This window comes from Eschscholzia californica, unplaced genomic scaffold (genome assembly GCF_041429995.1).
Source record: "Eschscholzia californica isolate CP2 unplaced genomic scaffold, dmEscCali1.0.p SCAF_2, whole genome shotgun sequence".
Lineage (NCBI taxonomy): Eukaryota > Viridiplantae > Streptophyta > Magnoliopsida > Ranunculales > Papaveraceae > Eschscholzia > Eschscholzia californica.
Genome location: NW_028238309.1, coordinates 3,013,584 through 3,039,977, shown reverse-complemented (window position 1 = coordinate 3,039,977; position 26,394 = coordinate 3,013,584). Strand labels below are relative to the sequence as shown.

General features: G+C 37.5%; 4 protein-coding genes across 7 annotated transcripts; 2 read left to right on the top strand and 2 right to left on the bottom strand.

Annotated features, from left to right (window-relative positions):
• Positions 1-2,770: 2,770 nt before the first annotated feature.
• LOC147555283 (malate dehydrogenase-like) lies at positions 2,771-6,389 on the bottom strand. Its single transcript, XM_086662722.1, has 7 exons — positions 6,187-6,389; positions 4,747-4,905; positions 4,464-4,639; positions 4,103-4,380; positions 3,847-3,982; positions 3,650-3,761; positions 2,771-3,115 (listed from the first exon to the last, which is right to left on the bottom strand). The coding sequence occupies exons 1-7, from the start codon at positions 6,227-6,229 to the stop codon at positions 3,021-3,023; spliced, it is 999 nt and encodes a 332-aa protein (XP_086518848.1). The 5' UTR covers positions 6,230-6,389; the 3' UTR covers positions 2,771-3,020.
• Positions 6,390-11,130: 4,741 nt separating this feature from the next.
• Positions 11,131-13,098, bottom strand: LOC147555282 (uncharacterized). Its single transcript, XM_086662720.1, has one exon. It carries the CDS (start codon positions 12,854-12,856, stop codon positions 11,444-11,446), a length of 1,413 nt encoding a protein of 470 aa, XP_086518846.1. The 5' UTR covers positions 12,857-13,098; the 3' UTR covers positions 11,131-11,443.
• Positions 13,099-15,531: 2,433 nt separating this feature from the next.
• LOC147555281 (11S globulin seed storage protein 2-like) lies at positions 15,532-17,887 on the top strand. The gene is made up of 4 exons (XM_086662719.1): positions 15,532-15,924; positions 16,028-16,311; positions 16,406-16,840; positions 17,362-17,887. The coding sequence occupies exons 1-4, from the start codon at positions 15,609-15,611 to the stop codon at positions 17,746-17,748; spliced, it is 1,422 nt and encodes a 473-aa protein (XP_086518845.1). The 5' UTR covers positions 15,532-15,608; the 3' UTR covers positions 17,749-17,887.
• Positions 17,888-18,127: 240 nt separating this feature from the next.
• Positions 18,128-25,751, top strand: LOC147555280 (protein transport protein SEC24 A-like). 4 transcript variants are annotated; one of them, XM_086662715.1, is made up of 15 exons: positions 18,128-18,542; positions 18,681-19,029; positions 20,173-21,178; positions 21,284-21,422; positions 21,723-21,913; positions 22,384-22,491; positions 22,708-22,911; positions 23,063-23,291; positions 23,369-23,518; positions 23,613-23,769; positions 23,935-24,062; positions 24,175-24,497; positions 24,604-24,798; positions 24,988-25,237; positions 25,449-25,751. In XM_086662715.1, exons 3-14 carry the CDS (start codon positions 20,222-20,224, stop codon positions 25,219-25,221), a joined length of 3,015 nt encoding a protein of 1,004 aa, XP_086518841.1. In that variant the 5' UTR covers positions 18,128-18,542; positions 18,681-19,029; positions 20,173-20,221; the 3' UTR covers positions 25,222-25,237; positions 25,449-25,751. The 4 variants fall into 4 exon arrangements, with proteins under 4 accessions (XP_086518841.1, XP_086518842.1, XP_086518844.1 ...); XM_086662718.1 differs by lacking the exon at positions 18,128-18,542 and adding an exon at positions 19,513-19,718 and having other exon boundaries at positions 18,810-19,029; XM_086662716.1 differs by lacking the exon at positions 18,128-18,542 and having other exon boundaries at positions 18,569-19,029.
• The last annotated feature ends 643 nt before the right edge of the window (positions 25,752-26,394 follow it).

Genomic DNA, 26,394 nt, shown 5'->3' with positions numbered 1-26,394 from the left:
ATCCATCTAGAAAACAGAATTTCAAAATTAAAATCTTGAGAGGTTTAGAGAATATCACTCTCCATGAAGTCCCTTTTTTTTGTATGATGTCTCTCAGTTATAAAAGTTGGTGTGGTATATTTCAGATTATGTATTTTTATTTATTATCTCGAAATTTTTGATAATTTAAAAGTAGAGGCTGTGTCGTTAATACATTCAGTAACTTCCATTTATATATTAAATAGAGTATAATCTTTGATCTGTTTGTTTGTGATGACCCAAGTCAAGTCATGTCTAATTAGAAAAGGAAATAGTTAAGACATAATAGAAACAATACATAATCGAGTCTTTTACTAAATCAAGTCAATCAGAGTCTTAACAATTATTAACGTCAGCAAAGTTGGCTAATACGTACGCCCTCAAATCAATATTAGTAATTTCATTTTTTAGTGTGAATAGTTGGAACTTTACTTAAGTCAAGAAAATATTTCTTAATTACAAGTTGGAAAAATACTTGAATCTCTAATCAAAGCTAGTTTAAAGTGAGAAAGTTCCTAGCTAAAAATGAATTAACAAAAATTAAGTGGGGGAGAGAGAAGTTCATATGAAAGAAAGTATTAAGTAGGCTATGAAAGTAGTTGAAGGTTTCACACCTTGGGGAGATCATTTTGTTCAAAAAGAGGTGCGTCATTTAGGGTCAAATAAAGAAGCTGGTGGGTTTTTGCCATTATTTTTTGGTATAGTATACAAATTTTTCAAGGGAAAAAATACGCGCACGAATTCTTTTTATATTTTAATTTTTATATATTAATGACATTAACAATCTAGATTAATTTGTATGTATGTCGACCGATGTATCAAATTTCTAAACTTCAAAAAAAAAATGTGCACCTGTACTGTTGAAAGATTTGAGAACTGATAACTTGAAACACGTAAATTGATAGTAAGATAAATTAAGTTGAGTTTATGTTTGGTCGTATTTTCTTAGCTCATTTTTTTTTATCAACAAACCCTTTAGGAGAATGTAAATAGGAATTTTCTTCTTCTTAATTTCTTGCTTATTTGTCAACCCAAATGGACATTGAACCATTTTCTACCAAGTGTCATTCTTGTATCAACCACTTGATATGACATGGCACACATTGTCTTCTTCACTATTACAAGGACTAGCAAAATTGGCTATACATGCCTCATTGTTTGACCTAAATCTAAAAATCCATGGAGAATTTTACATCTTAGGATGTCTAATGTGATTAGAGATGGATATGCTTAAAACTTGATGCAACAAAGTGTAGGAAAGTCAATTATACCTATATCAATTCTCTTAAGTCATAATCTCAATATCTAACTTTTGACAAGTTTCAACTACCTTATCATCAAAATTGAGAGAAGAAGACAAAAATTTCAACCCAAATCTAAAAGTTTGAATTGAAAATTGATCAAACTCTACTTGTTCAATTAGTTTCAAGAGAGGCCAAAATCTTTTGATTTTGTTGGCCAACTAGAAAAAGTAAATGAGGCAATACTGGGGTCATCAGGTTGGAGAAAAACAAGGTAAAAAACAAGTATTAAGATGTGAACTTTGATATTATATACTAATTTATTCAACCTACCTATTACTGATTCAGTTCATCTTATGCTAAATGTTGGAATATTAGTAGGTGTCAACTGTCAACAAGGACATTTTTCAATATAATCATATGGGGTATTTGTGTTTTAGTTTGGGTATGACTTATATGAGGGAAGCAGAGTCGTCAAGTCGGGGTTTCGCTAGGCCACGAGGATAGTCGATACCACTGAGACTTATCCAACATTCAATTTGTTTTTACACTGACAGTGAAGAACTTCACAAAAAAGGACACTCGGGGAAATTTGAAATTAGCAGCTTGTGTAACCTAGGCGTTAGCCGGTCTGTCTATTAGCCAGGCCAGACTTCCCGTTAGGTGCAACCAAGCCAGCCTAACCCCATTGACACATCAATGATCTATTTCAAGGGCAGAGTCTGGCCCGTATGTCAAGTGACTAGATAAGAACGCCAGGCCCCTTTAGGCGCAGCCGAGCCAGCCTGGCCCCATTGACATCTCTATGATCCATCTCAAGGGCATATTCTGGCTCATGTGTCACAGATCAGAACGCGCCCTTGGATGCAACTTGACCCCATGGACATGTATATGACCTATCTCAAGGGCATAGTCTCGACTGTATGTCACGTGGGCAAAACAAGCGTGCCCTTGGGGCAACCAAACCAGAGGGACCCCATTGACATATCTATGATCTATCTCAGTCTGACCCGCAGGTACAAGAAGCACCCGGGTGCAGCCAAGCCAACCTGACCCCAGCCGACACCATTCACACCTATATGTTCCATCTCAAGGGCATAGTCCGGCCCACCTGTCACATGGGCCAAGCCTACCCAGCCAAGCAGCTTCAAACAAGTGGTAGTTGTGCCGTGCCTAAGTAATGTTTGGTTACTGTTACACCAAAAGCTAGCTCAAAAAGTAAGACTTTTCCTCGTACTTTATTAAAGTGACCACTACTTCTCTCACAAAATGTAGGACCAACTCCAACAAGCTGGCCCAGTAGACAAGGTAGCTACTACCACGTGCTTTTGGAGACTACCCTCTGTTCCAAGGGGATATATCTATATCTATACATATAATGTCCTATCATGGGGTTGGTGAATTTGTTATCAGGCTTCAGAATACATTATATTGGTTTCTTTCTTAAAACCCATCCTCAATTCTTCTACTGAGACACTATCAAACAGGATTCAAGGAACAGTCATAAACAATAGGTAAATTGTAAACTACCTTAAATAAAATAAAAGTGTGTCTCATCACACTGAGGATGATAAAAAGTTGGAGTACAAAAAGATAATCTTCTCTCTCTATCTAACCTCTCACACAAACTGTTCCCGCCGAAAACGGGTTCAAATGTGTTCGCTTTTGCTATTATTGAAAATGATAACTGCTGCTGCTGCTCTGCCAACTACACAGAATTAAGTTCAGCTACCGAACACTCGCTCGAAGTAAGAAGAACCTCTAAGAGAGGCATGAGTAGGCCAAAGCCTTCTCCTCGCTCAATTCCTCGGCAGTCTTGTCCAATTTGTTCCTTGAGAACTCATCAATTGAAAGTCCTGAATCAAGAAAGAGATTGACCAATAAGCTACAATTCTAGTCTAGAACAAGGTAGTGTACGATTAATTCTCTTTAACCTCTGATCTGAAGTCTAACTTGAGAATCTGAGATCATATTGTCCCAAGTCAGACTTTAGATTGTCTGTTTTACATCTGATTTCAGTTTTCGAAATGTCTGTTTTGGCTCAATTTAAGTCAGACATAAAATAACCAGAAATGATTACTCGCGCTTGACAAAAGAAGTCAGACACACTCACATTCGGACAAGTCAGACTCGGGTGAGTCAGAGACTATGGTGAGTCAGACTTATGTAGTGCTTTTTTTTTCCTAAGTCAGATTTGATATCTGACTCCAGTCCTGGTTGACTAGAGTCACACAAAAAATGTCTATTTTGGCCAACTCGTGATGTTTAATTCGCCTGGATGGCTGATTTTGAGTTTATTTGAGTCAGACATTTCAGATTTAGATGAGAAAAAAAACACCACCTTAGACAATAAAAGAACAAATACCAGCTACTGAACAGAACATATTTACCTTGTACGACTTTCCATTCTCCGGCACTACAAGTGACAGGGAAGGAATAGATGAGTCCAGCCGGAACATTGTACGATCCATCAGAGTAAACTCCCATTGAAACCCAGGTGCCCTAAAATCCACAATTGTAAGAAGTTGCTTAATAAATTTATCTAGTACAACTCTTATGGAAAAAAATTATTCGAGATTCTAGTTACCTCTGGAGTTCCAAGAACCCAATCACGAATGTGATCACAAGCAGAACTTGCCGCAGACAAGGCACTTGAGAGCTTTCGTGCTTTGATAATTGCAGCACCACGTTGTTGTACAGTAGAAATAAATTCCCCGTGCAACCTTCAGAACATTAAAAGATATGATAAGCCAAAGTCAACTCACCTAACTCAATATATATATATATATATATATATATATATATAGCGTTTAGGGACAAATCACAATCTATTTTCCTCATACCATGCATCATCACCAACAAGCTCTTTCACGGACTTTTCTCCAGCTGGTGTCTTGACAGTTGCGTGGTTGACATCGGGATACTGAGTTGAAGAATGGTTTCCCCATATGATAACATTTTTAACATCAGAAACCTGAACATTCAATCTCTCTGAGATTTGACCAAGAGCCCTGTTATGATCTAGACGGGTTAAGCAAGTAATGTTTCTCTCTGGGATGGATGGAGCATATTCCTTTAGGATCAAAGCATTGGTATTTGCTGGGTTTGCAACAACCAAAACCTACAAATTAGAGGAAGTAACATACGACATTTAGCAACTGATATCTTATACTTGTGAATGATCGATAGTTGACGAGAACGAACCTTGCAGTTAGCAGCTGCGTACTTTTCCAAGGCAGATGCTTGAGATTTGTAGATGGAAACATTTTTGGACATCACATCTTTTCTCTCCATTCCCTCTTTCCTTGGGAAACCACCAACCATGACGGCAATGTTGACTCCGGTGCATGCCTCGACAACGTCAGTTGTAGCAACAACACCTGAGAAAAGTGACAAAATTTATTTGAGTTTTTATGATCATTAAGGCGTGAAAAAAGTACAAGTATGTTAATTTGGGTTACACATAGAGAGATGATGATGTACTGACCTTTAAGAAGGGGAAATGCAGCATCGACTAACTCCATTTTGACCCCGTTCAAGGCTTCTGCAGCTGGTGGAATATCGAGCATGTGCAAGATCACAGGCTGGTCTGCCCCCAACATCACTCCTCTAGCAACCATGGGTACAAGAGCATACCCAATTTGTCCTGTAAAAGACCAATTTACCTAATTAGCTAAGTTCCAATTCAGTAACTTCAGTTGATCTTAGATCAAGAGCTAACTGTATAACATGCATTATACCTAAGGATCAAGTAGAAAGTACACAGTAAAAACACTTCAGGTCTCACTCTCAGTGATTAAAAGTTTGAAACACACTTCTCTGACAAGGCCTTACACCATATACGAAAATTCAAAGAATATACCGATCTTTTTCTGAATGAAAGAAAAAGATTTTCTAAAGCAGTCTATTATAATTTTGTCTTCGAACCTTACAAGATGATAGTTAGGGGGTTAGACTTTCATATCTACTGAAGAACAGAGAGTTTAGAAGATGGACAAGTACAAAAACTAGAGTAAATAGTTCACGGAACATAATGATCTCTTAGGGAACTCTAAGCCTCGTCCTTGAGATGCGAGACGATACCATGATACATTGATAAAATGAAAATTGAATGAGCAGAAAAACCGCAAAAAACTAGTGTCATAATATTGTTAGTTTGATACACTAAAGCAGGGAATTTCATGGAGCTGTGCTGAAACAAAAAAGTTACGACTTAATAGAAAAAAATTGATCTAAATTGCATAAATTCAAGTTAAAATCAAAGAAAAAAAATGTTTTTTGGGTACAACATAGTCATCTCACATAAACGAACAAGGTTAAACTATCGAAAAACAAGCCAATCATAATTAAGACTCTTAACATGTGAATATACTGAACAAGATGAGATATACTGTATCACTTGAGCTCTTTCGCTAAATGTGAACAGTTCCTCTTGAGCTCACTAATTATATCACTAAGCTCCTATTAAACCTAACCATTTCAAACTGTATATTGAAGTTCAAATCTTCAAATTAAATTAGTTCAGAATATCATAATGTAGTAAAACTGTAGAAGCATCTATCTAGTTAGATCAATCACGCATCAATAATATCAAGAACTTAGGTTAATCCGTCAGAGATCTCAAGATTCCAAAACTAAAGTTATTAATTCATCTCACATAGATCTTAAGAACTACCTCGAGATCTACCTTATCAACGTATCATCAGTTTAACTACTCTTCACCAACTCTTGAAAAAAACACATTTAAACATAAGAAAATCAAACTGATTCATAAGATCTGATTCATTTGAACTGATTTCAATCAGATCGGATATTTAATCGATTATATGATTCGGTTTCTAACCAGATTAGTTTCTTTGACTTAAAACTGAAATCATGTGTTTAAGAAATGAAGATCGGATTTGAATGATTTGATGAGAGAACAAACCTGCAGCTCCAGTAACAAGAACACGAACTGGTTCCTTCGCCATTGATGAAGAGATGAAAGAGAAAAGATAAGCACTGGTGAATTGGATAACACAGCAAAATGGTTGAAGACGAAAAAAGCTTTGATTTTGAGATCGATAATAGAGGAAGATATGATTATATAAAGGGTTAATTCTGTTTTACCCCCCTAAAGATGGCCAACTCGTTAAAATGGTCTCCTGAAGATGACTAACTTTCATTTTTTACTCCCTTTGCCCTTTTCTGTCAGTCAACTTTTAACAAATGACTGCTTTTAGACCTTTTTACCCTTATTTTTGACAGGGGTTCACTCTCTTTTTTTCCCCTTATCTTTGTCGGAGAAGGATCGTCGACAAAAGATTGACCTACCACCGACAACCCTTCATCTGAAAAAAGAATATAAGAGAAATGATATAGAAGGAAAGCTTATATTTGCATTATATTCACACATACTTTTGAAGTCGTGTTAGTGGTCAGGAACTTCAACAAGACTAGAAAATGTCAAATACACCATGTACTGTGTCAGAATAGTCTCACATGGGGAAAAGATTGTCAATCGACAACTTTTATCTACGTCAAAGATAAAAAATGTTATAAAAGGAAAGATTTTTAAAAAGAAGGGGAAAAGGCAAATAAATAATTAACTTTTAAAGTTGATTGACGGAAAATGCAAAAGACATAAAAGTATAAATTGGGCATCTTTAGAGAGCTATTTCTGGAAGTTGGTCATCTATATGGGGCAAAATAAAAACTGACCCATACATAAAAGGGGAATTTAGCGCCCCTCACCACCAATATCTAATTAGCGATATTTTGTTTTAATTAGATATAGTGAAACCCCCTTTTTTTTGCATTTAAAAGTAGCGAAAATAGCCCTACACTCATTCTATTTTCTTTTTTCTCTCTCATATCACTACGACCGACATAACACTCTAATTTCGGTCTTCCATGAATTTTTCTATCTAATTTGTAAGTTTACGGCTGATATAACACTCTAACTTCGGTCTTTCCAGGAATTTTTCTATCTAATTTGTAAGTTCAGTTAATAATTTATCTTCAAACTTTTTAATGTTCCGTTCAATTCAAAATTTGAATTTGTATTTGTAATATTTGAATGTATACAAGATATAATTAAGAGAAAGAACAACATATATCAAGAGGTTTTCTTCAAGTTGGTTACACTTAGAAATATCAATTTTAACGTAAAACAAAGAACAATTGAGAAATTAAAATGTAGAATTTTACGATTTTTTATTTCGAATTATTGTGATTTATTAATTTAAATTTCCGATAAATATTGTGGTAAAGTAGAAAAAAGATGAATAAGAAAAAAAATAGGTATGAAAAATAAAGATTCGTCGGCATATCACCAAAGAGGTATGAAAGATCGAAGAAAAAAAAACAATAAAAATAAAAGTATTTTCATAGTTTTAAGTATAAAAAGAGAGATTTCATTATCATCCAATAAAAAATATCATTATTGGACATAAATGGTGAGGATATCGCTAAATGACCCTATATAAAACACTCTTACAGGGTTGTGTTTAAAGTGCGCCTGGTGCGTGTGGCCACATTCTTTTGATAACATCCACATACGCATTTGTCTAGATAAGTTTCACAAGGTACGAAGATATGCCATTGTGATTAACAAATATCACTACAAGTACAAATAATCTTTCATTTTTTACTCTCAAGGAGAAAAATATTAGTACCATTATAATTTTAAATTAAGTCCTTTTAGTGTTTTTTAAGCAAAAGCTAATTAATCTCTCCTTTTAAGAAAACATTAATAATAATTTTCAAAAGAAACTGACCACTAGGTGCATTCAACATTATAATATCAAATCAAATGTATTTTAAGATGAATCAGTATTATCTAGTTTTAGTTGTTATGTGTAAGTTTAGAAAAGATTGGGGCCAAAACGAACTGCCAGACACATTTGGGTGCCAAAACGAACTGCCTGATACAATTGGGTGCCAAAACGAACATCCAGACACAATTAGAGGCCAAAATGGTCAGTTGATCACAAATTGTGGGCCAAAACGGAATTAGTCCTAAATTAAATTGTAGAAATTGGACAATCTTGTGATTCAACTTTAACAAGTGATTTTCACTTACTAAGTGCGAGTCGCTAAATCAGACAATGTGTTTTTTTTCGCTTTCTAAGTGCTAAAAAAGACATAATAGTTAAGACTAATATAATAGTTCAAGAACATATCTCTTCTCTCTAGAACAGATCTAGAGAGAGAGAGGAAAGGAAAAAAAATTAGAGAGAGAGAGAGAATTTTTTTTTTTTTGGGGTTGAAGGTCGCCGACCGGAAAATTGGCCGGCCGGCGACCTTACCGGTGAAGACGATAAGGTGGCAGAGAGAGAGGTGATGAGATTGAAGAGAGAGAAATGATGACTAGTTAACGGTGTTATAACGGAATCTTAAAAAAATGGCCATCTGAATATTTTTGATAAAGTAAGGGGCTAGACAGGAAACCGGTCACAAAGTTGAGGGCTATTTGAAAAATAACTCAATAGATAATTACTCATTCTCTGTACCACTTCTAAGTGATATAAAAACAACACATCTACTTTTACTGAAAACAAATGTCATTGTGCTTACAAGTGACAACACTTACTAATTGATTATCGCTTAGTGAGTCATAACAACTACAGTAAAGCTAAATGCCTTGAAAATGGGGGTTGACCAGAGAGGCCAAAGGCCAATGTAGCCAACTCACATTTCTCTCTCAATATGGTCTGTCCAATGGGAGCCAAACACATCAATGTTTGGCTCGTGATTAACCCTATTTTTCGAACCATTTAACACTTCTGTAGCAATTATAAGTGTATATAACAATATCAAACACCCTCTTAAAGTCTAACTTTACATGCTTTTCGCTAATAAAATGACTGAAAAGATGATGACCTAGCGCAATTCTTTCAAGCCCTGTTGATGTGTAACAAAACTCTTATGTGATTGGAAAAATGTCTATGAATTAAGAAAAGTAACAAGTTACTTCACAAATGAAGTCCTAACTGATAAACTTGTTGTCACCACTTCTTGGAGTAGTAGTTGGATACCTACTCTAAAATCTAGAAAATCCAAATTCGGATCTCAGTAAGAGTAGTAATACATAATTTATTGAACTTGTGTTATTGAGGACATAAATGAGTTGGAATCTAGGTGTTATTGAGGACATAAATGAGTTGGAAGTCTATGAGTTATTGAACTTTGGTTATAAATGATATAATTGAATTGCACGATAGAATTAAATGGGCTTTAGGCTCGATATGATGATCTTAAAGGTCTTTTTACACGACTCTTTTGATTAGCGAACAGGAAGCCTGGAGAGACAAAATGAGCTGCCGGAAGCTTATGATCTATAGGGCCAAAATGACCAATTAAGTCCAAACTGGATGGAGGCTAAAGCTTGAAACTAAACCAAACCATCACCCAAACCCGTGATCTGAAAAAGTTGACTCACATGAACCAAAGTGTGGTAGTCCATTCATCATTTTGCCTTTTAATATAAGTGTAAGATAGATTTGAGGCGTCACCTTTTTCTTTTTGAAGGAGACGGGATAGACTCCGTGGATGCTTATCCGTGATAAATTAAAGCCTGTACGTGATTTAAAGAATACAAGTTTAGCTGGAGAGCGTACAAAATTTAGGTGGAAAAATTATTACATATGACAAAGCTTTCCGAAGGCCCCAAAATTAAATTAGTGGTTTCTATATTCCATAGTTTCATCTTCCCCACCACTACTCATACCACCATACCAAATAAGAGTCACATTAAGTGACCGAAAGGGTTGACGCAAGTGACAGCGAAGTGTCATTATTTGTGACCAACGACGTTACAGTAAGTGCTACAAAGCATAAGTACCCCCAAAAAGGTTGTCTAAGTGTTCCCAATGTCGTTGCTGTAAGCCACCATTAAATCTTTGCCGCAGTTCATCGCAGAAACCTTTGTCGCAAGTGACCCCAAAATTGTTGGCGCAAGTGACCCAAAACTATTGTCGCAAGTGACCCCAAAATTGTTGGTGCAAGTGGCCCAAAACCTTCGTCCCAAGTGAGTAGTGTCCCCAAAACCATTGTTGCAAGTGATCCCAAAACCGTTGTTGCAACTCACCTCGCAGCTGTCATCGCAAGTCCTCCCAAAACCTTCACGCTAAGTGACTACAGGAGTGTCGCCGCTAGTGAGCCCAACGTTGCTCTGACGATTGAGTGAAATGCAGCTCCCTTTAGGATATACTGAACTTTTATGACTTCTTTTGCTCTCTATGTTCCTATTCTTTTACTCTGTTGGTCTAAATGCTTTTCTTATTTTATGGGGTTTACTGTGGGTGGCATTGAAGTCCCAGAAGGGTTATCCAGAGAGGAGCCAGAATTCGAAGAAGCCCCTAAAGCTGGGCTTGCACTAGCTGAAGTTAATGAAGATGGAATATCTTCATATTCCTCAAGACATGTTAATGATGTCGGAAAGTGGTTTTCCGGGTATCTTCCTGATGAATGATCCTTCCGATCTCTACTGAATGTTCATCCTCAAGACATCTGCACCTTGGTATCTTAATGCTGAGTTACTTGTCCCTTTCTCGACAGGGATACCGGGCACACAAGTCCTGTATTGTTATTATGCAGATATACTGGTTCAGGTTTCGTGAAATTATCTCGATGTATAGGTCTTTGACTCTATCTTGATCTTCTAATTATCCGAAAGTAGTCTAGTTGCATTCATGGTGTATTTGGCATTTTGACTCTCCTCTTTTCTTAGTGCAGTTAGGGTGGCACTAACACGACTGCGGTAGTGCAATGGCACAGGTGAATTGGCCTGGACTAAATGGACAAACACGTAAATAGCTCTTGCTGAAATACCGAAAATCGAAACCTTAGAGTTGGATTATGATGGCAAGCGAGACAGATAGAACGGATATGAATTATGAACCAACACTATATTTAAGTTTAGAAATGATTAGAAATACCACAAATTCTTCTTCAAACAAGGACCTTGAATGAATTCTTTACAAACATAATGTCAAAATGCAATATATTTTCATCTGTACTTAAATCTATATGAACAAAACAAACACAAAATATTTCACTCACTCTCATCACACAAAACTAGATCCAAACTTCTGTATCAACGAATCGGTATTTATGTTACCCCATCTCCGGAAATTCTTTCAGTTTATTGCTGACTAAAATTCAATGAAGACCAAAGGAAATTATTAGAGTTTACGTATAAATCATTTTGTGCTTCGAGTTAGCATATCTTGGTACTCTACATAAGATTGCTGTCTTTCTTGTCTCATCTCTTGCTTGAACTTGGCAATGAATTCTTCTGCTCTTTCGTCGACTCCACGGAGGTGATGTAATGGAGATGGGGCAGGTGAGAAAGATTCTTTAGCGAAGGTAACTCTGCTTTTCTCCGCAATAGAGTTGGATTCTTTGGAAGATTTCACTCTGCCTTTTTCAGGAGTATAGGTGGATTCTTTGGCGAGATTCGTTTTGTTTCCGTTAGAGGTAGAGACAGACTCTTTGGTGAAGGACAGTCTGCCCTTGTTAGCAGTAGATACGTGTTCTTCGGCAAGGACTACTCTGCCCTTCTCGGCAGTAGAGATCGGTTCTTTGGCTGCGGTCACTCTGTCCTCAGAGATTGGCTCCTTGGGAAGGGTCACTCTGCCGTTGTCAGCCGTAGAAATAGGCTCTCCGACGAAGGCCACTCGGCCCTTCTCAGCTGTAGAAATCGCCTCTTTGGCAAGGGTCACTCTGTCCTTCTCAGAGATGAGCTCCTTGGCAAGGGTTGCTCTTCCCTTGTTAGCAGTAGAGATGGGTTCAGCAAGGGTCATCCTCTCCTTCTCAGCAGTGGGGATGGGCTCCCCGACGAGGGCTACTCTGGCCTTCTCAGGAGTGGGGATGGGCTTCTTGGCGAGGGCGAGTCTGGCCTTCTCCGCAGTGGAGATGGGCTCTCTGGCAAGGGCCACTCTGCCCTTCTCAGGAGTAGGGATGGGCTCTTTGGTAAGGGTTACTCTACCCATATCAGAGACAGGCTCCTCGGCAAGAGTCACCCTGCCCTTCTCAGCACTGCTAGTCACCAACTTTTCAGTAGAGCTCATTGTGCCTTTCTCATATGCTTCACCTGTTTCCACCATGATTAACCGATCGAAAAGCTTTATCTCTACCATATTTGCATTTGATACTGTTGTTTTCGTCGGTGTTACTATGGTCGGTGTTATTATCGTCGGTATTGTTGTTGCTACTCTTGATCTTGACTGACCCATAACCCCACTTGTAGTACATTTCTCACTCATCTCACTTGTCACCTTCAACTTCTCACTCTTCTCTCCTAATTTGTTTGCCACCATTAACTTGGGTTTTTCAGAATCCATCATAACAGGCTCTCTTAAGAGTTCATCAATGTAAACAGGGGCATAACTATGTTGATATTGGTGAAATACCCGTCTCTTGAATCGAAGACGACGTGACTTAGATTGCTTTCGACGAAGAAGAAAACTAAAAGTCTTGTTGATCTGTTTCCTTGCCTTCTTGATAGATTTAGATCTCTTAAGTTTATGTAGTGTTTTTTGAATTATAGAGGTGAAGCTCTTCCAAGCCTTTTTTGCAGGCAGAAGTTTCTTCCCCAATTTCAAGCTAGACATGAACAACACTAATGAAATCTTCTCTAGAGAAAGAGAGAGAGAGTGGTTGGGTTTGGTTGTTGGGTTGAAGGAAAGAGAAGCTGATTTTTCTTTGATTTGATGAATTGGGTAGTACTTCTTATTTGCCTAGTTGATGAATTTTTCTTTTTTTCTTTGCAACACCTTTTTTTTTTTCTTTGGTTTCTCTCTTTCTCCTTTTCTTTCTCTCATTTTCTATTGGGTGGTTCCAAAATGTCCAAACCTTTCCAATTTATTATAGGTGATTCCATTCCTTAATTTCTTGAAAATTCTTTGTTTTTGATACAAGTTTGAATTAGTTGGCTCATTTTTGTGCCGTTGGGAGTGGGAGGGTATAGTTGTCATTTTAATAAAGATAGGGAGATAATATAGTCAAGTCCTCACTCTTTCTCTTTCGGCAACTCTGGGACAACCTAAAAGAACAATATATTTAACAGAGGAAAAGAATTTAAAGATTCATTTGACTTCAAAAGACTGCATTTTTACATGGTTTCTTCCTCAAAGGGTTTTATTGGAGCTTTATGGCATTTTACATGACAAATATCATTTTGTAAAATTTACTAGTATTTACTACATATAGAACATTGGTTTATGGAAGTTCGGTTATAGAAATATCTTTTTCTTTACTTAAAAAATAATTGTATTTAGAGAGGAATCTCACAACAAGTCAGGAGAATTCGAAGATAATCTCTATTTAATAAATGAAGAGTTTATTGTGTCATCAATGTATTGGTTGCGATTCTGAATTGTTTTATTATTTCTATTTTTTAAAACATGTGAAAATCAGACAAAAGTATTTGTTCAAGCCTTATCAGTTAATAATATTGTCTAAACTAAAAAACCTTCGTCTCAAGCTTTGGACCCACTCTCAAATAATGTAGGATATTTAGGGAGACTATTTTCGGAGGAAGATAAGAATATGAGTTGAAATAAGAAGGAAGAAATAAGATTTTGGTGGGGTTAGGGGGTGTCTAAACTTGGATTCCAAGTTGTCTTCCAATAGAAAGTAGAAGTGGGGGTTGATATGAGATTTTGATTTGATTGGGTCTTTTTGAGCAAGTGGTTGGCAAGATTTAGACAGTTGCCTTCTCCAACTTCTAGGCTGTAAAGATTCCATGAATGCTTTAATATTAAGCTAATAACTTTATGTATCTACCACAACTTTGCTCATCTTTTTTTTATTTGCACAACTCACTGTGACTAATTCTTAGGCCCACATGAGAGCCCTTTCCTAAATGGAAATACTAAAGAATTTAATGGGCCCAAAACCCATGTTATGAATTTGGATCTTAGGATAAATATTTCCTCAATTTATTTATCCGTTTTAATTTTACTTATATAGAGAAGAGTAGAATATATTAAAGAACTTACGAGATATATATACGGCTTGGTACTTCGTGGAATATTTGTGACTATCGTTCGAGGTATGCTCTTTCAGACAGGTATATAATTCATATTATATTATATTCTGAACCCCAAATTAGAGAAAGTTTATTCTTTCTTTGTCCTCTCACTTATCGGTGTTTCTCGTATTTGATCATAACCAAGTTAATTTTGTGTCTCGGGAAGAAGAAGAAACATAATGCAAGTGTTTAAGGGAATCATGTGAGAGATTCTTATAAATAACTTGAAGAAATCGTAAAGATGTGGTTACGAAAAAAACAAAATTGGAATTAAGATACATCTTTTTTCTCTCTAAAAATGTAGAGAATAAAAGACTAAATTATCCTAACTTTTGATATAATTACCAAAAAGATCTGAAAAGAGTTAGTTAAGATATCCTAATCTGATGGATTTGATCTTTATCAAACTCCCGATGAAAAATAGACGGTCAGACTTATCTCCTGAATAACTAATTGAATCGTTTTGTTGTAATAAATAACCCGAAAATCATATATGGGTTTGGATGCTTGGTTTCGGCTTGCGCTTGGGTTGGGGCTTGTGTTTGGGCTTGAGTTTATTTGAAGTTGATCATTGGCAATCCAGTGAGCCTAAGCTCTTTAATACATTGGTGGCCCATATCCATACTAAAGCCAAAGCTCCTTGATTCGGCCCCAAATCCATAAGAGAAATGGAAGTTTTATAGACACACAAGATTTTAACAAAGTTCGGCGAAGGATAGCTACAGAAAATTCACAACAATTGCCACTGCCGTCATTTCCGTCACCACCATTTCTCTCCACAATTTGTTCACGAACTTCCCAATCTCGTCTCTATCTCCTCTATCTCTTTTCCACTCATCTCTCTCGTCTCTAATCTCTACGCCTACCAAACGAGATTCCTCTAGGGTGCGTTTAGCAACAATAGGAACGCCTATAGAATTTGTGCCAAACATGACTGTTGCACAAAAACCTAAGCCCATTCGGGTTGTCGGGCAATCGAAAACCATTGTTATTTCACATTTTGTTGTGGGCGAGCATTTAGATGGTTTTGGGATGAGAAGTGGCAACAAATAAAGTTAACAAGTTCACGTTTATGGACACGGGCAGAGATTCCATTTTCGACAACACTTGGGATACGTTAGGTGTTACCATTTGCGTAGTGTCCTTAGTTAGTTAATGTCACGACAAACCTTCTTCATGCAAAAAGTACCAAAACGGGACGCCACACGCCCTAATCCATTTCCACTTTCTCACCCACAAGATTCCAATTTCTACACACTATAAAATGGGTAATGGGTATTCATCTCTACTCACTACCAAAGTAATATAGTTCTCTATTATTCACTAAAGGCATGGCCAATACACTTCCTTTTGTGATACTAGCTCTCTTTCTCACTGCGTCGCTTGTTTCAGCAAGATCTACTGATCTTAGTAGTCAGTCTGAACAATTACGATTACAGGAGGCACGTCAATGTCGTACTCAACGATTTTCAGCGAGTCAACCACATCAGACTATTCGATCAGAAGGAGGTCAGACAGAATTGTGGAACGAGTTCCAAGACCAATTCCAATGCGCTGGGGTTGCTGCCATTAGAAACACAATCGAAGCCAACTCTCTTTCGCTCCCCAATTTCTCTCCAGCTCCACGCCTTATTTACATTGAACAAGGCACGTGTACTTCATATTTGTTACGTTAATGAACTACTAAGAAACTGTCACAAGAGACGGTTTTCAGTAACCTAGGAAATAATGTTATTTTTTGTTTGTACAGGTCAAGGGTTGCTAGGATTGTCATATCCCGGTTGTGCAGAAACTTATCACTCTGGACAACAGTCACAATCACGCGGAGACAGAAGCCCACGATCAAGACAACAAGGACAACAAGCTGGTCAGAGAGATCAACACCAGAAGGTACACAGGATCCGTCAAGGAGACATTGTTGCAATTCCAGCTGGTGTTGCTCATTGGTGTCATAACGATGGAACTGAAGACCTTGTTGCAGTCTCCGTCACTGACCTTAACAACAACGCAAACCAACTCGACCAGAAACTAAGGGTAATTCACCACACTTACTTCAAACCGTCACAAATAAATTTTCAAATATGTAATGGTTTTCGTATATTTATGTTGTTTTATATGACCAATGCAGTCATTCTACTTGGCTGGAGGAGAACCCCAATCTACAAGAACTCAATCTCAAACTGGCCGGGAAAGCCAACAAATGAGAGAGACATTCCAGAACGTATTCCAAGCATTCGACGAGAACTTGATCTCTGAGGCATTCAACATTCCTGCGAGTACAGTGAGGAGAATGCAACAACAGGATGAGAGAGGATTGATTGTTAGGGTTCAGGGAGGACTTCAGACAGTTAGGCCTGATGAAGAAGATGAGAGATTCGTATCATTGAAGCAAAATGGTTTGGAGGAAACTTACTGCAACCAAAAAATCAGACAATACTTAGATGATCCAAAAGAAGCTGATGTTTTCTCACCTCAAGCTGGAAGAATCAACACTGTTAACAATCAAAAGCTTCCTATCCTCAATTCCATTGGCATGAGTGCCGAGAAGGGAAGCCTAAACCCGGTAAATACAACTTTCAAATTTATTATCCTGTTTCCTCATTCGACGTCTAGGCTCAAGGCCACCAAATATGAGGTTTTGTTCCAGGTGCCAATCCACCCAAAAGGCCTCGACACTTCACCAAGTTTGAACTTACATACTAGATTTTCTTATGCTCTCCCAGGCAATATGGGACACTTACACATCCTTAACTCCTAAAGACGAGTTGTTCTTGGCTCCGATACCATTTGCAAACGACCCAAACCTCAAACTTTACTATTATTGTCCTCTTATTTTCCGCCAACGAGCAAGTTGAATGAGCACAAGGTTGTGTTCACGATGGAGGTTTTGCGAAAAAAACCACCCAAATTTTTTTTTTACTCTAATTGGGTAATGCCTAGATCGGGTTGCACCTATTGTCCAGTCTCCGTATAGTCTCCAATCGATATAGAACTATTATACTATATATATATATATGTCTTATATAGTACCAAAACTTCCTTGTATTATTGTATAACATGTAACTTTTGGTGCAAATGTTGCAGAACGCAATGCACGCACCTCACTGGTCGATGAATGCACACAGCATAGTTTACGTGACTCGTGGTGAAGCTAGAGTACAAGTTGTTGGTAGCAATGGCCAGAGAGTGCTTGACGACAGAGTGAGTCGAGGAGACATGTTCGTCGTTCCTCAATACTTTGTATCAACAATGAGGGCTGGAAACAGAGGGTTTGAGTATGTAGCATTCAAGACATCAAGCAACCCAATGAAGAGCCCTCTTGTTGGACAAACTTCAGCTTTGAGAGCAATGCCTGTCCAAGTCCTAGCAAACTCTTACCAGATCTCCACCCAAGAAGCTCAAAGCATCAAATTCAATAGGGAACAACACATCATGCTTTTACCTCCTAGAACCACTGGTTCTTCTTCCTAGATCACACTAGATATAGAGAGAAAAACAAATAAGGGAGAGTAAGAGAGAAGGCTCTTCTTGTACTAATAAGGAGTTGTTGGTTTTGCATGTTTCCCTATAATAAAGTTTGTTGCTAATAAAAGATATAAAGAGTTGCAAATCTCTATCTACTATAATTTTGAATGTCACTAATCTTGTTATTCGCCTCAAAATAAAACACAAACCCACTATTGAGTAAGAAAATGATTAAAGGCCCGTCAGCGTGACAACCTCGGTAACCCCTTTGCTTATGTGGCGAATAAGACGAGATATTTTAGTATTTTCACACCCATCAGAAAGTTCGAAAGTGTCAAAGTACCCCTTGACCTATTAGGGGAGGGTCACTATTTTTTTTAGGGTCTAGATCCTCTCCCAGTGTACCGTTTTAGAAATATAATAATTAACCTCTTAATTATAAACTACCAGACCTATCTTCTTCAAAAATGTTGATAATTCTGTTGCAAATTCAGAAGAAAGTTCGAAAATGCCAAAATACCCCTTGACCTATTAGGGGACGGTCACTATTTTTTTTAGGGTCTGGATCCTCTCCTAGTATACCGTTTTAGAAATATAAGAATTAACCTCTTACTTATAATCTACCAGACCTATCTTCTTCAAAGATGTAGATAATTCTGTTACAAATTCAGAAGAAGAGATCTCCACATACGACGAGCTTGTCTGCTAACTTGCCAAAATATCAACTACCTTATTCGTTTATCTGTAAATATATGCTCAATCTGGAAGTACTTTTCTTTTTTGATGAAATTCATCTTGAAGTATTTAAAAGAAGAGATCTCCACATACGACGAGCTTGTCTGCTAACTTGGCAAAATATTAACTACCTTATTCGTTTATCTGTAAATATATGTTCAATCTGGAAGTACTTTTCTTTTTTGATGAAATTCATCTTGAAGTACTTAAAAGACTCTTTAAACCGAATGATTTTTCTCTATATACACCAGTATTGTCATGGGGTGGGAATTCAGTCGTGATAGTGGCTGGACATAAGGTCTATTGTCATGAAAAATGAAAATAGTGACAAAAAAAAGAACACGAAACTCCCAAACATAAGTTTACTACGCGAAGATCTAAATTGAGCCAAAGTCTCTATGTTCTCAACGAGCCAAGCCAACGACTCTCTCTCTCTATCTCTCTATCTATCGTTCTTGTCGTCCGGCCGGTGTGAAGCTCTGGTAGTTATTCCGATCGACAACTTCATCAGCCAGCTCCGATCGTTCTTTCTCATCTAAGTTAGAAAGTTAGGTATGAGTGATCTATTATTTATTGTTTTCTCATTTCCTTGTTATGCAATTTAAGATAGAAAGTTCAGCTTTTAAACTTATATATTCTGATTCTATTATTAGATAAATCATATCTAGTGCAAAAAAAAAAAAAAAATTCAGTAGTTTAGGTGTTAGGGTTGATTTAAAAGTAAGATGAAAACCTTCCTCAGAACGATTATTAAGAATGATTACTAGAAAATAGAAAGCTATAGAGGCCTTGATTGAATGTTTTGAGATTGAAACCACAACCTTGATGTTGACAATTAATCTATTCGGGGAATTCGGGTACGTGTTTTTGTTTTTCCTAATATGCTATAGTTGCATGAAATGAAATACCTTTTCTCAAATTACCAAATTTTGTTGTCATATATTTCAGTAGTTGTGGTCTGTTTTGTTTTGATATCCACGCATAAACTTGGTTCTTTCGTGACTTGAGTAGTGTTTTGGTTGAAAAATTTATCAGAACAATGGGCTTACATGTTCTAGTCGAGTCAGGAGAGCATTACTAGATGCATTGGTTGTTTCCGTCTGGCTATACCTTTACCATGTTGAAGTGGGTTTAGCTTGAATTTCATGTTGAGATAAATGCTCCGTGGCTTTAGCCCTATTCCTTGAAGAGAAAGATATTAAACTAGTTTTTTCTCTAGAGCTAATGTTTACTTTATTAAGGTAAAGCTTTTGTTTTTTTTTTCTTTATTCAAGATTTGGTTATGAGTGTAGTTAACTCAGATAATTGTCGTTCGTGAGGAAGGAAATGTTTGTTAACAGTACTGCATTGTAGTTATTAACGTTTAAAGAAGGTAATATACCGTATCAAACTCTTTTCCGCATAACCCTATTTGTATCCACCTCTATGAATTTTAACAGGACAAGTGATTTTTGTTTTTTAATTAGTATGTACAAAATGTTTTTTTTTTTGGTAAAAAAACCGAGCAAGATTTTATTCATTAAGCCTAAATGAATGTTTTGAAACATGGAAGATAAATGCAATTCCATGACCGTTCAACCAATATGATGCGCTCGACTTTATGTGGTATGAAAGCTTATTTGTTGTTACCATATATATGTATATATCCATTTATTGGCAAAGCAGAATGACTGTCATTGTATTTTGAGTTTGCAGATTTTGCAAATGGACTTTTGATAAGTGTAAGAAAATGAACTGAGTAAACATGCAACCTATGGGAAATGAAAAGCCTGGACCTCAAAATTTCCCGGGAAGTACTATACCTCCACCTTTTGCTCCTTCCCCCACTCATACAGTCCCCTACTTACCCTCTTCTGGTCCTATGGTTAGGTCTGAATACTCTGGTAATAGAGCTACCACACCAGGTAGGTTTGATGGTCCCTACGCGCCTCCATCTCAGCCGCCTTATGTCTCACCCAATGCAGGTCCTTACCACCCTTTTGCAACAGCACCGATTCCACAATCATCTCACTCCTTTCGCCCCTTCAGTGGTCCACATGCTGCGCAAGCAGTGATGACCCCACCAACTGTGCCTTCTGGGGGTCAACAAGTTTTTCAGCATCCTCCTGTTCCATTTCATCCACAGCCCCAGATTCCATCAATGCCAATGGTATCTCCTCCTCAACCTCAACCTGAACTTCAGAAAAATGGATATCATCTAGCACAAAGAGGGAATGCTCCCTCGTTCCCATCAGATTCATCATATCCTGCGGCAAGACCGAGTCCATATGGATATCCTTATGGGAAGCCTAATCCAGTTAATCAAGGTCCTCCAGCGGTGCAAAGTTCTACTTTTCCTGGAGGGTATGCACCAACCTTTCCGTTAGGAGCTCATATGAACCTCAATTCGAGGGATCCGGTTCAACATCCTGGTGGAGGACTCCCTTTAGTTGGTTTCCCGAACTTAGTTGAGGAGTTCAGTTCGCTATCGGTTGGGTCTGCTCCAGGATCACTTGACCCTGGGTTTGATCCCAAATCACTGCCAAGGCCATTAGATGGTGATATTGAGCCGAGCTCCCTTTCTGCTATGTATCCGTCGAATTGCGCTTCTAGGTATTTACGGCTTACGACTAGTGCGATACCAAATTCCCAATCTCTGCTTTCAAGGTGGAATTTGCCTCTTGCAGCTGTAATTCATCCTCTTGCTGAAGCTCCTGATGGGGTCAGTCTCAGGTTTTCAAATTTCATCCATATATTGAGGTTCCCGTGTTATCACCACTATTCTTACATGCATCTAATTTGTTTATCTTTCATCTGTCTGTTTCAGGAGGAAGTTCCTGTAGTCAATTTTGGACATTGTGGCATTATTAGGTGCAGAAGATGTCGTACATATGTGAATCCATATGTAACGTTTACAGATGCAGGAAGGAAGTGGCGCTGCAACATGTGTACTTTTCTCAATGATGGTAGGCTTCTCAACTGACCATTATCTGTCATCCTCTTTTAGATATTTCCTTGTTTGTGATGCAAGAACATGCACTTACCAAAACTTAGAGTTTTTCCAGCACTCGTATATTTATAAGAACAGCTTTTTGGATACAATCAGGGGAAGAGTTAAATAAATAATTTGTGGAAGTAATGCAGGCAGATATCTGCTAAACTCCAGCTTTCTGTATTTATTGACACTAGTAAAGTCTAAAAGACAAATTAACTCAAGTTGAGGTTGGAAAAGATTATACGCTGATCCATTATTACTCTCATTACAGTTCCTGGTGAATATTTTGCACATTTGGATGCGAGTGGTCGAAGAATTGATGCTGATCAACGTCCTGAACTTACGAAGGGTAGTGTAGATCTTGTTGCTCCATTAGAATATATGGTCCGGCCTCCAATGCCGCCGTTATTTTTTTTCCTCATCGATGTATCAATCTCTGCAGTTCAAAGTGGTATGCTTGAGGTATGTATGCTGGTTAAAAAATTGCCGGACTGCGTTTCATGCTCTATAAATTGCATATTTTCATTAGGTATTTGTGCATGGTACAAAAGTGAAAAATTATGAATATGATTCAGTTTTAATTCCACATTTGTATAAAATAAGAAATGTTTGCTAATGTTTACTTTGCTTTGTTTTGCTTATCCAAAAGAGAAACCGTTCAACTGATCTGACGACTCCTTTCTTCCTCTCCCCACGTACTTTTGTTTCACTATTATTATAAACCATATTAGTATTGGATTACCATAAGTTAGAAGTGGGGTATAGAATATTCCTAGGAATACAAAATAGTAGAGCAGAGTGGTTTGCTGAGGTGGAGCTTTTAAGTTGGTTTTACCATTTCTAATCAACTAATACGAGCAAAATGTTAGGTTTTGTTTTCTGTGTTTGATTTGGATTTCACTAATTTCATGTTCTTTATCATTCTTTGGCAGGTTGTATCTGAGACCATAAAGTCTTGTTTGGATGAGCTCCCTGGCTCCTCGCGAACACAGATTGGTTTCCTAACTTTTGACAGCACTTTACACTTCTACAATATGAAGGCAAGTTCATACTTTTCTCCTGATTATCCTTATATATGAACATACCTGTGTTTGGAAGTGGTCTTTCTTGTCATTTCTTTATAAATACATTTTTAAAATTTTTATTCTTCTAAATATGTTCTTGCAACTTCTGTGGAGCTAGTATATCTATTTCCAGATTTTTTTTGGTTATCTAGTAGTTGTTCTAACATATTGCATCTTTCCCCCCTATGCCAGTCATCTCTAAAGCAACCGCAAATGATGGTAGTATCGGATCTGGATGATATATTTGTACCATTGCCAGATGATCTCCTTGTAAACTTGTCTGAATCAAGAGGCGTGGTTGAATCATTCCTAGATAGCCTGCCTTCCATGTTTCAGGACAACGTAAATATGGAGTCTGCTTTTGGGCCAGCTCTTAAAGCAGCTTTTTCGGTTATGGTGCGTTAATTTTTTACTGAGAAGTAGATATCTCAAGCAGTTTGCTATTGATATCTTTATATTGGTTTCGACTTTCAAGTAGAATTCTTTAGCCATATTAGGAGGGCAAAATGAATGAACTTACTAACCTTGACTGAGCTTTGAGAAACAGAGTAAACTTGGAGGGAAGCTTATGATCTTTCAGTCGACACTGCCTACTCTAGGTGATGGCCGCTTAAGGTTACGTGATGATCTCCAAGCTTATGGAACTGATAAGGAACATGCATTAAGAATACCAGAAGATCCATTTTACAAGCAAATGGCTGCTGATCTAACGAAGTTCCAAATTGGCGTCAATCTATATGCTTTCAGTGACAAATACACTGATCTAGCTTCTTTAGGTAGATTTGTTATTCTACTATGCCCTTTTAATTCTATAAATTTGGTTCTTTATTGAATTTCTTTTGTTCTTGTATAGGGACTTTAGCAAAATATACTGGTGGTCAAGTATACTACTATCCAAGTTTCCAGAAAGGCATTCACGAAAAGAAATTGAGTTATGAGTTAGCCAGGGATCTTACGAGGGAGACTGCTTGGGAAGCTGTTATGCGTATAAGATGTGGGAAAGGTATAATATGCTTCGAACTTATACTTTTTTTCCTTCTTGGAATCGTTAAACTCATTATAGTCTTCGACTAGATGCTGAAACTTATCTTTTTCAGGGGTGCGATTTACTACATATCATGGACATTTTATGTTGAGGTCTACGGATTTATTGGCGCTTCCCGCTGTAGACTGTGATAAGGCCTTCTCAATGCAATTATCGTTGGAAGAGACACTATTGACAACTCAGACCGTATATTTCCAAGTCGCTTTGTTGTATCCTTCAATTCCTCGAGTAAAAAGTTGATAATTAAATTGCTTGCATTAATGTATTATCTTGTTCATATTTCATAAATGGCTTGTGACCTTGGGAGCTGATATCATAGTTCTTGAACGAATTTTTCTTTTACGTTTGGCGAATAGTTTCCTTAGCTAGTGAAGATATACGTCATCTTCTGGCGAGAGGCGTATCAGGGTCCATACAGCTGCAGCACCTGTAGTGGCGGACCTTGGAGAGATGTACCTCAAGGCTGACGCTGGAGCTATTGTTTCTCAGCTAAGTAGGCTTGGTAAGATTTGAAAGCTCAAGGAATTTATACTGTATTTCGTATGGGTTTGAACTCTGGGTATGAAAATTTTCGTTAATATCTTATTCTTTTTGTCGATAAAAATCTGATGCAGCAATAGAGAAAAGTTTGTCTTGTAAACTCGAAGATGCACGACAATTCGTGCAACTGAGAATCGTGAAAGCCCTTAAAGATTATCGGAACCTCTATTCTGTGCAAAACCGAGTAGGAGGCAGAATGATCTATCCCGAGTCATTGAAACTTTTACCTCTATATGGATTAGCTTTAATTAAAACGGCACCTCTTCGTGGAGGTTTTGGTGATGTTCCAATTGACGAACGAACTGCGGCTAGTTATACTATGATGACTATGCCTACTACGAGGCTGATAAAGCTTTTGTATCCTCGCTTGGTTCGAATTGATGAGTACCTAGAAAAGGTATGAAATATATGAGCAAGTACCATCTTCAGCATATTTACTTTCTCCTTGGAATCAGTAATGGATTATATCTTCAGACTACGCTATTTCATCTTTCTATTTGCAGGAATCCGCTAATGCTGATGATTTCAAAACTCACTTAAGGAATCTGCCATTAACTTCGGAGAGCCTCGACTTCAGAGGCATTTATCTTTATGATAACGGGCTCCGTTTCATTATTTGGTTTGGGAGAACGATATCTTCTAATATAGCTAATAAATTAGTCGGGGTAGATTTAAATAGTATTTCTGATCTATCGAAGGTATGGTTTTCTTTCTTTTATATAAACTTTAGCATTTGAACATGAAATCAATTTCTTGTCCCATTTCAGGGTCATGTTAACTCTTTTAGGTTCTGCTTCTTGACCTTAATGCCTTTCGCTTCTTTCGAATGACAACTATTCTGCAAGAAGTTTGAACCTTTCATAACGATTCTTATGGTTGTTGTTTAGGTCAATCTTTGTGAGCATGACAATGATGTTTCAAGAAAGCTAATGAAGATAGTGAACAAGTTCAGAGAGAGAGACCCTTCTTGTTATCAGCATTGCCATCTTGTCAAACAAGGTGAACACCCAAGAGAAGGTTTGTTGCTACTTTTGAATCTGGTTGAGGACCAGATTGCAGGGAGCAGCGGCTATGTCGATTGGATACTACAAATTCATCGGCAAGTCCAGCAAAGTCCATAATAAGTACATATATAAGGTATTAACAACTTACTAGCTGACTTCGTCTTTCTTATGTTTCTAGCCATGAAAATTGAACTATTTTCACAACCAATTCCGATATAGATTATGCATTTTATGTCAGACCAAAAAAGAAAAGAAACGCCATAGGTTTCCAATCTTGGGCAATACAATTGATAAAACTGAAAATTGATTTACGCTCTAACAACATAGCTTTCTGATCTGTGTAGGTTATATTTTTCTTTCTTTCGCAAAACCTTCATGTTTATATATATGATGAGATTCAGAGAACGCCTAAGCGAAGATTCACCAAAAATGAAGCAAGTGGAGGAGGTTAGTTCTAGCCGTGAGGCTAAAGTTGTCAGATCGATCAGAACAACTGGGAACTGTAGTAATCCGGACAGTTTAGTGGATTTATGTATGGAATAATATTAATAGTTTTAGTTTCAAGTAATTTCTTTAAGATTATTGAATAAATATTTTGTCACTTTGATTTTCTTTGTCAGTGAAAATGAAAAATTTCCATTCATGTCCATAGGCTTCTTTCTACCCCTCCTTTTCCTGGTAGGGGTTTATAGGATTTCCGATATCACTGAGTAATTATTGTTTAATTCGCGAAGCTTACAAGCCGAATATCGTTTTTTATTTTCTTCATCTTGTTTTACATCATTTTTACTATAATTGGATGATCGATTTCTTGAGTGTAATCTCTTGGTGGTGAGATGGGGTCAGGAGGGGGTTTGGCCTAAATCAATTTGAAGGGTGCATTGGACTTCGTTACGGGCTTTGGGGTGTTCACACTCTTGTTTGAGCCCTGTGAAGTGGGCTCACTTCTCACTTGGGTGGCCACACACGCCCAAGGCAACGACATTTGAGCCCTATGAAGTGGGCTCACTTCTCCCTTGGGTGCCACATGGGCCCAAGTAAAAGGCGTTCGAGCCTTGTACTGTGGGCTCACTTGGGTCACACGGGCCCAAGTCAACAGTGTTGGAGTCCTGTACAGTGGGCTCGCTTCTCACTTAGGTAGCCACTCGGGCCGAAGTCAACGGCATTTGGGATCCGTTAACCTAAGTCGAAGTGAGTCTCTATATTATTTAGAGTCCTCGTGTGCACACTCATACAAATACATCAAATGAAATACGTATTTTATACGTAGAGGAAAGATCGAATACTCTA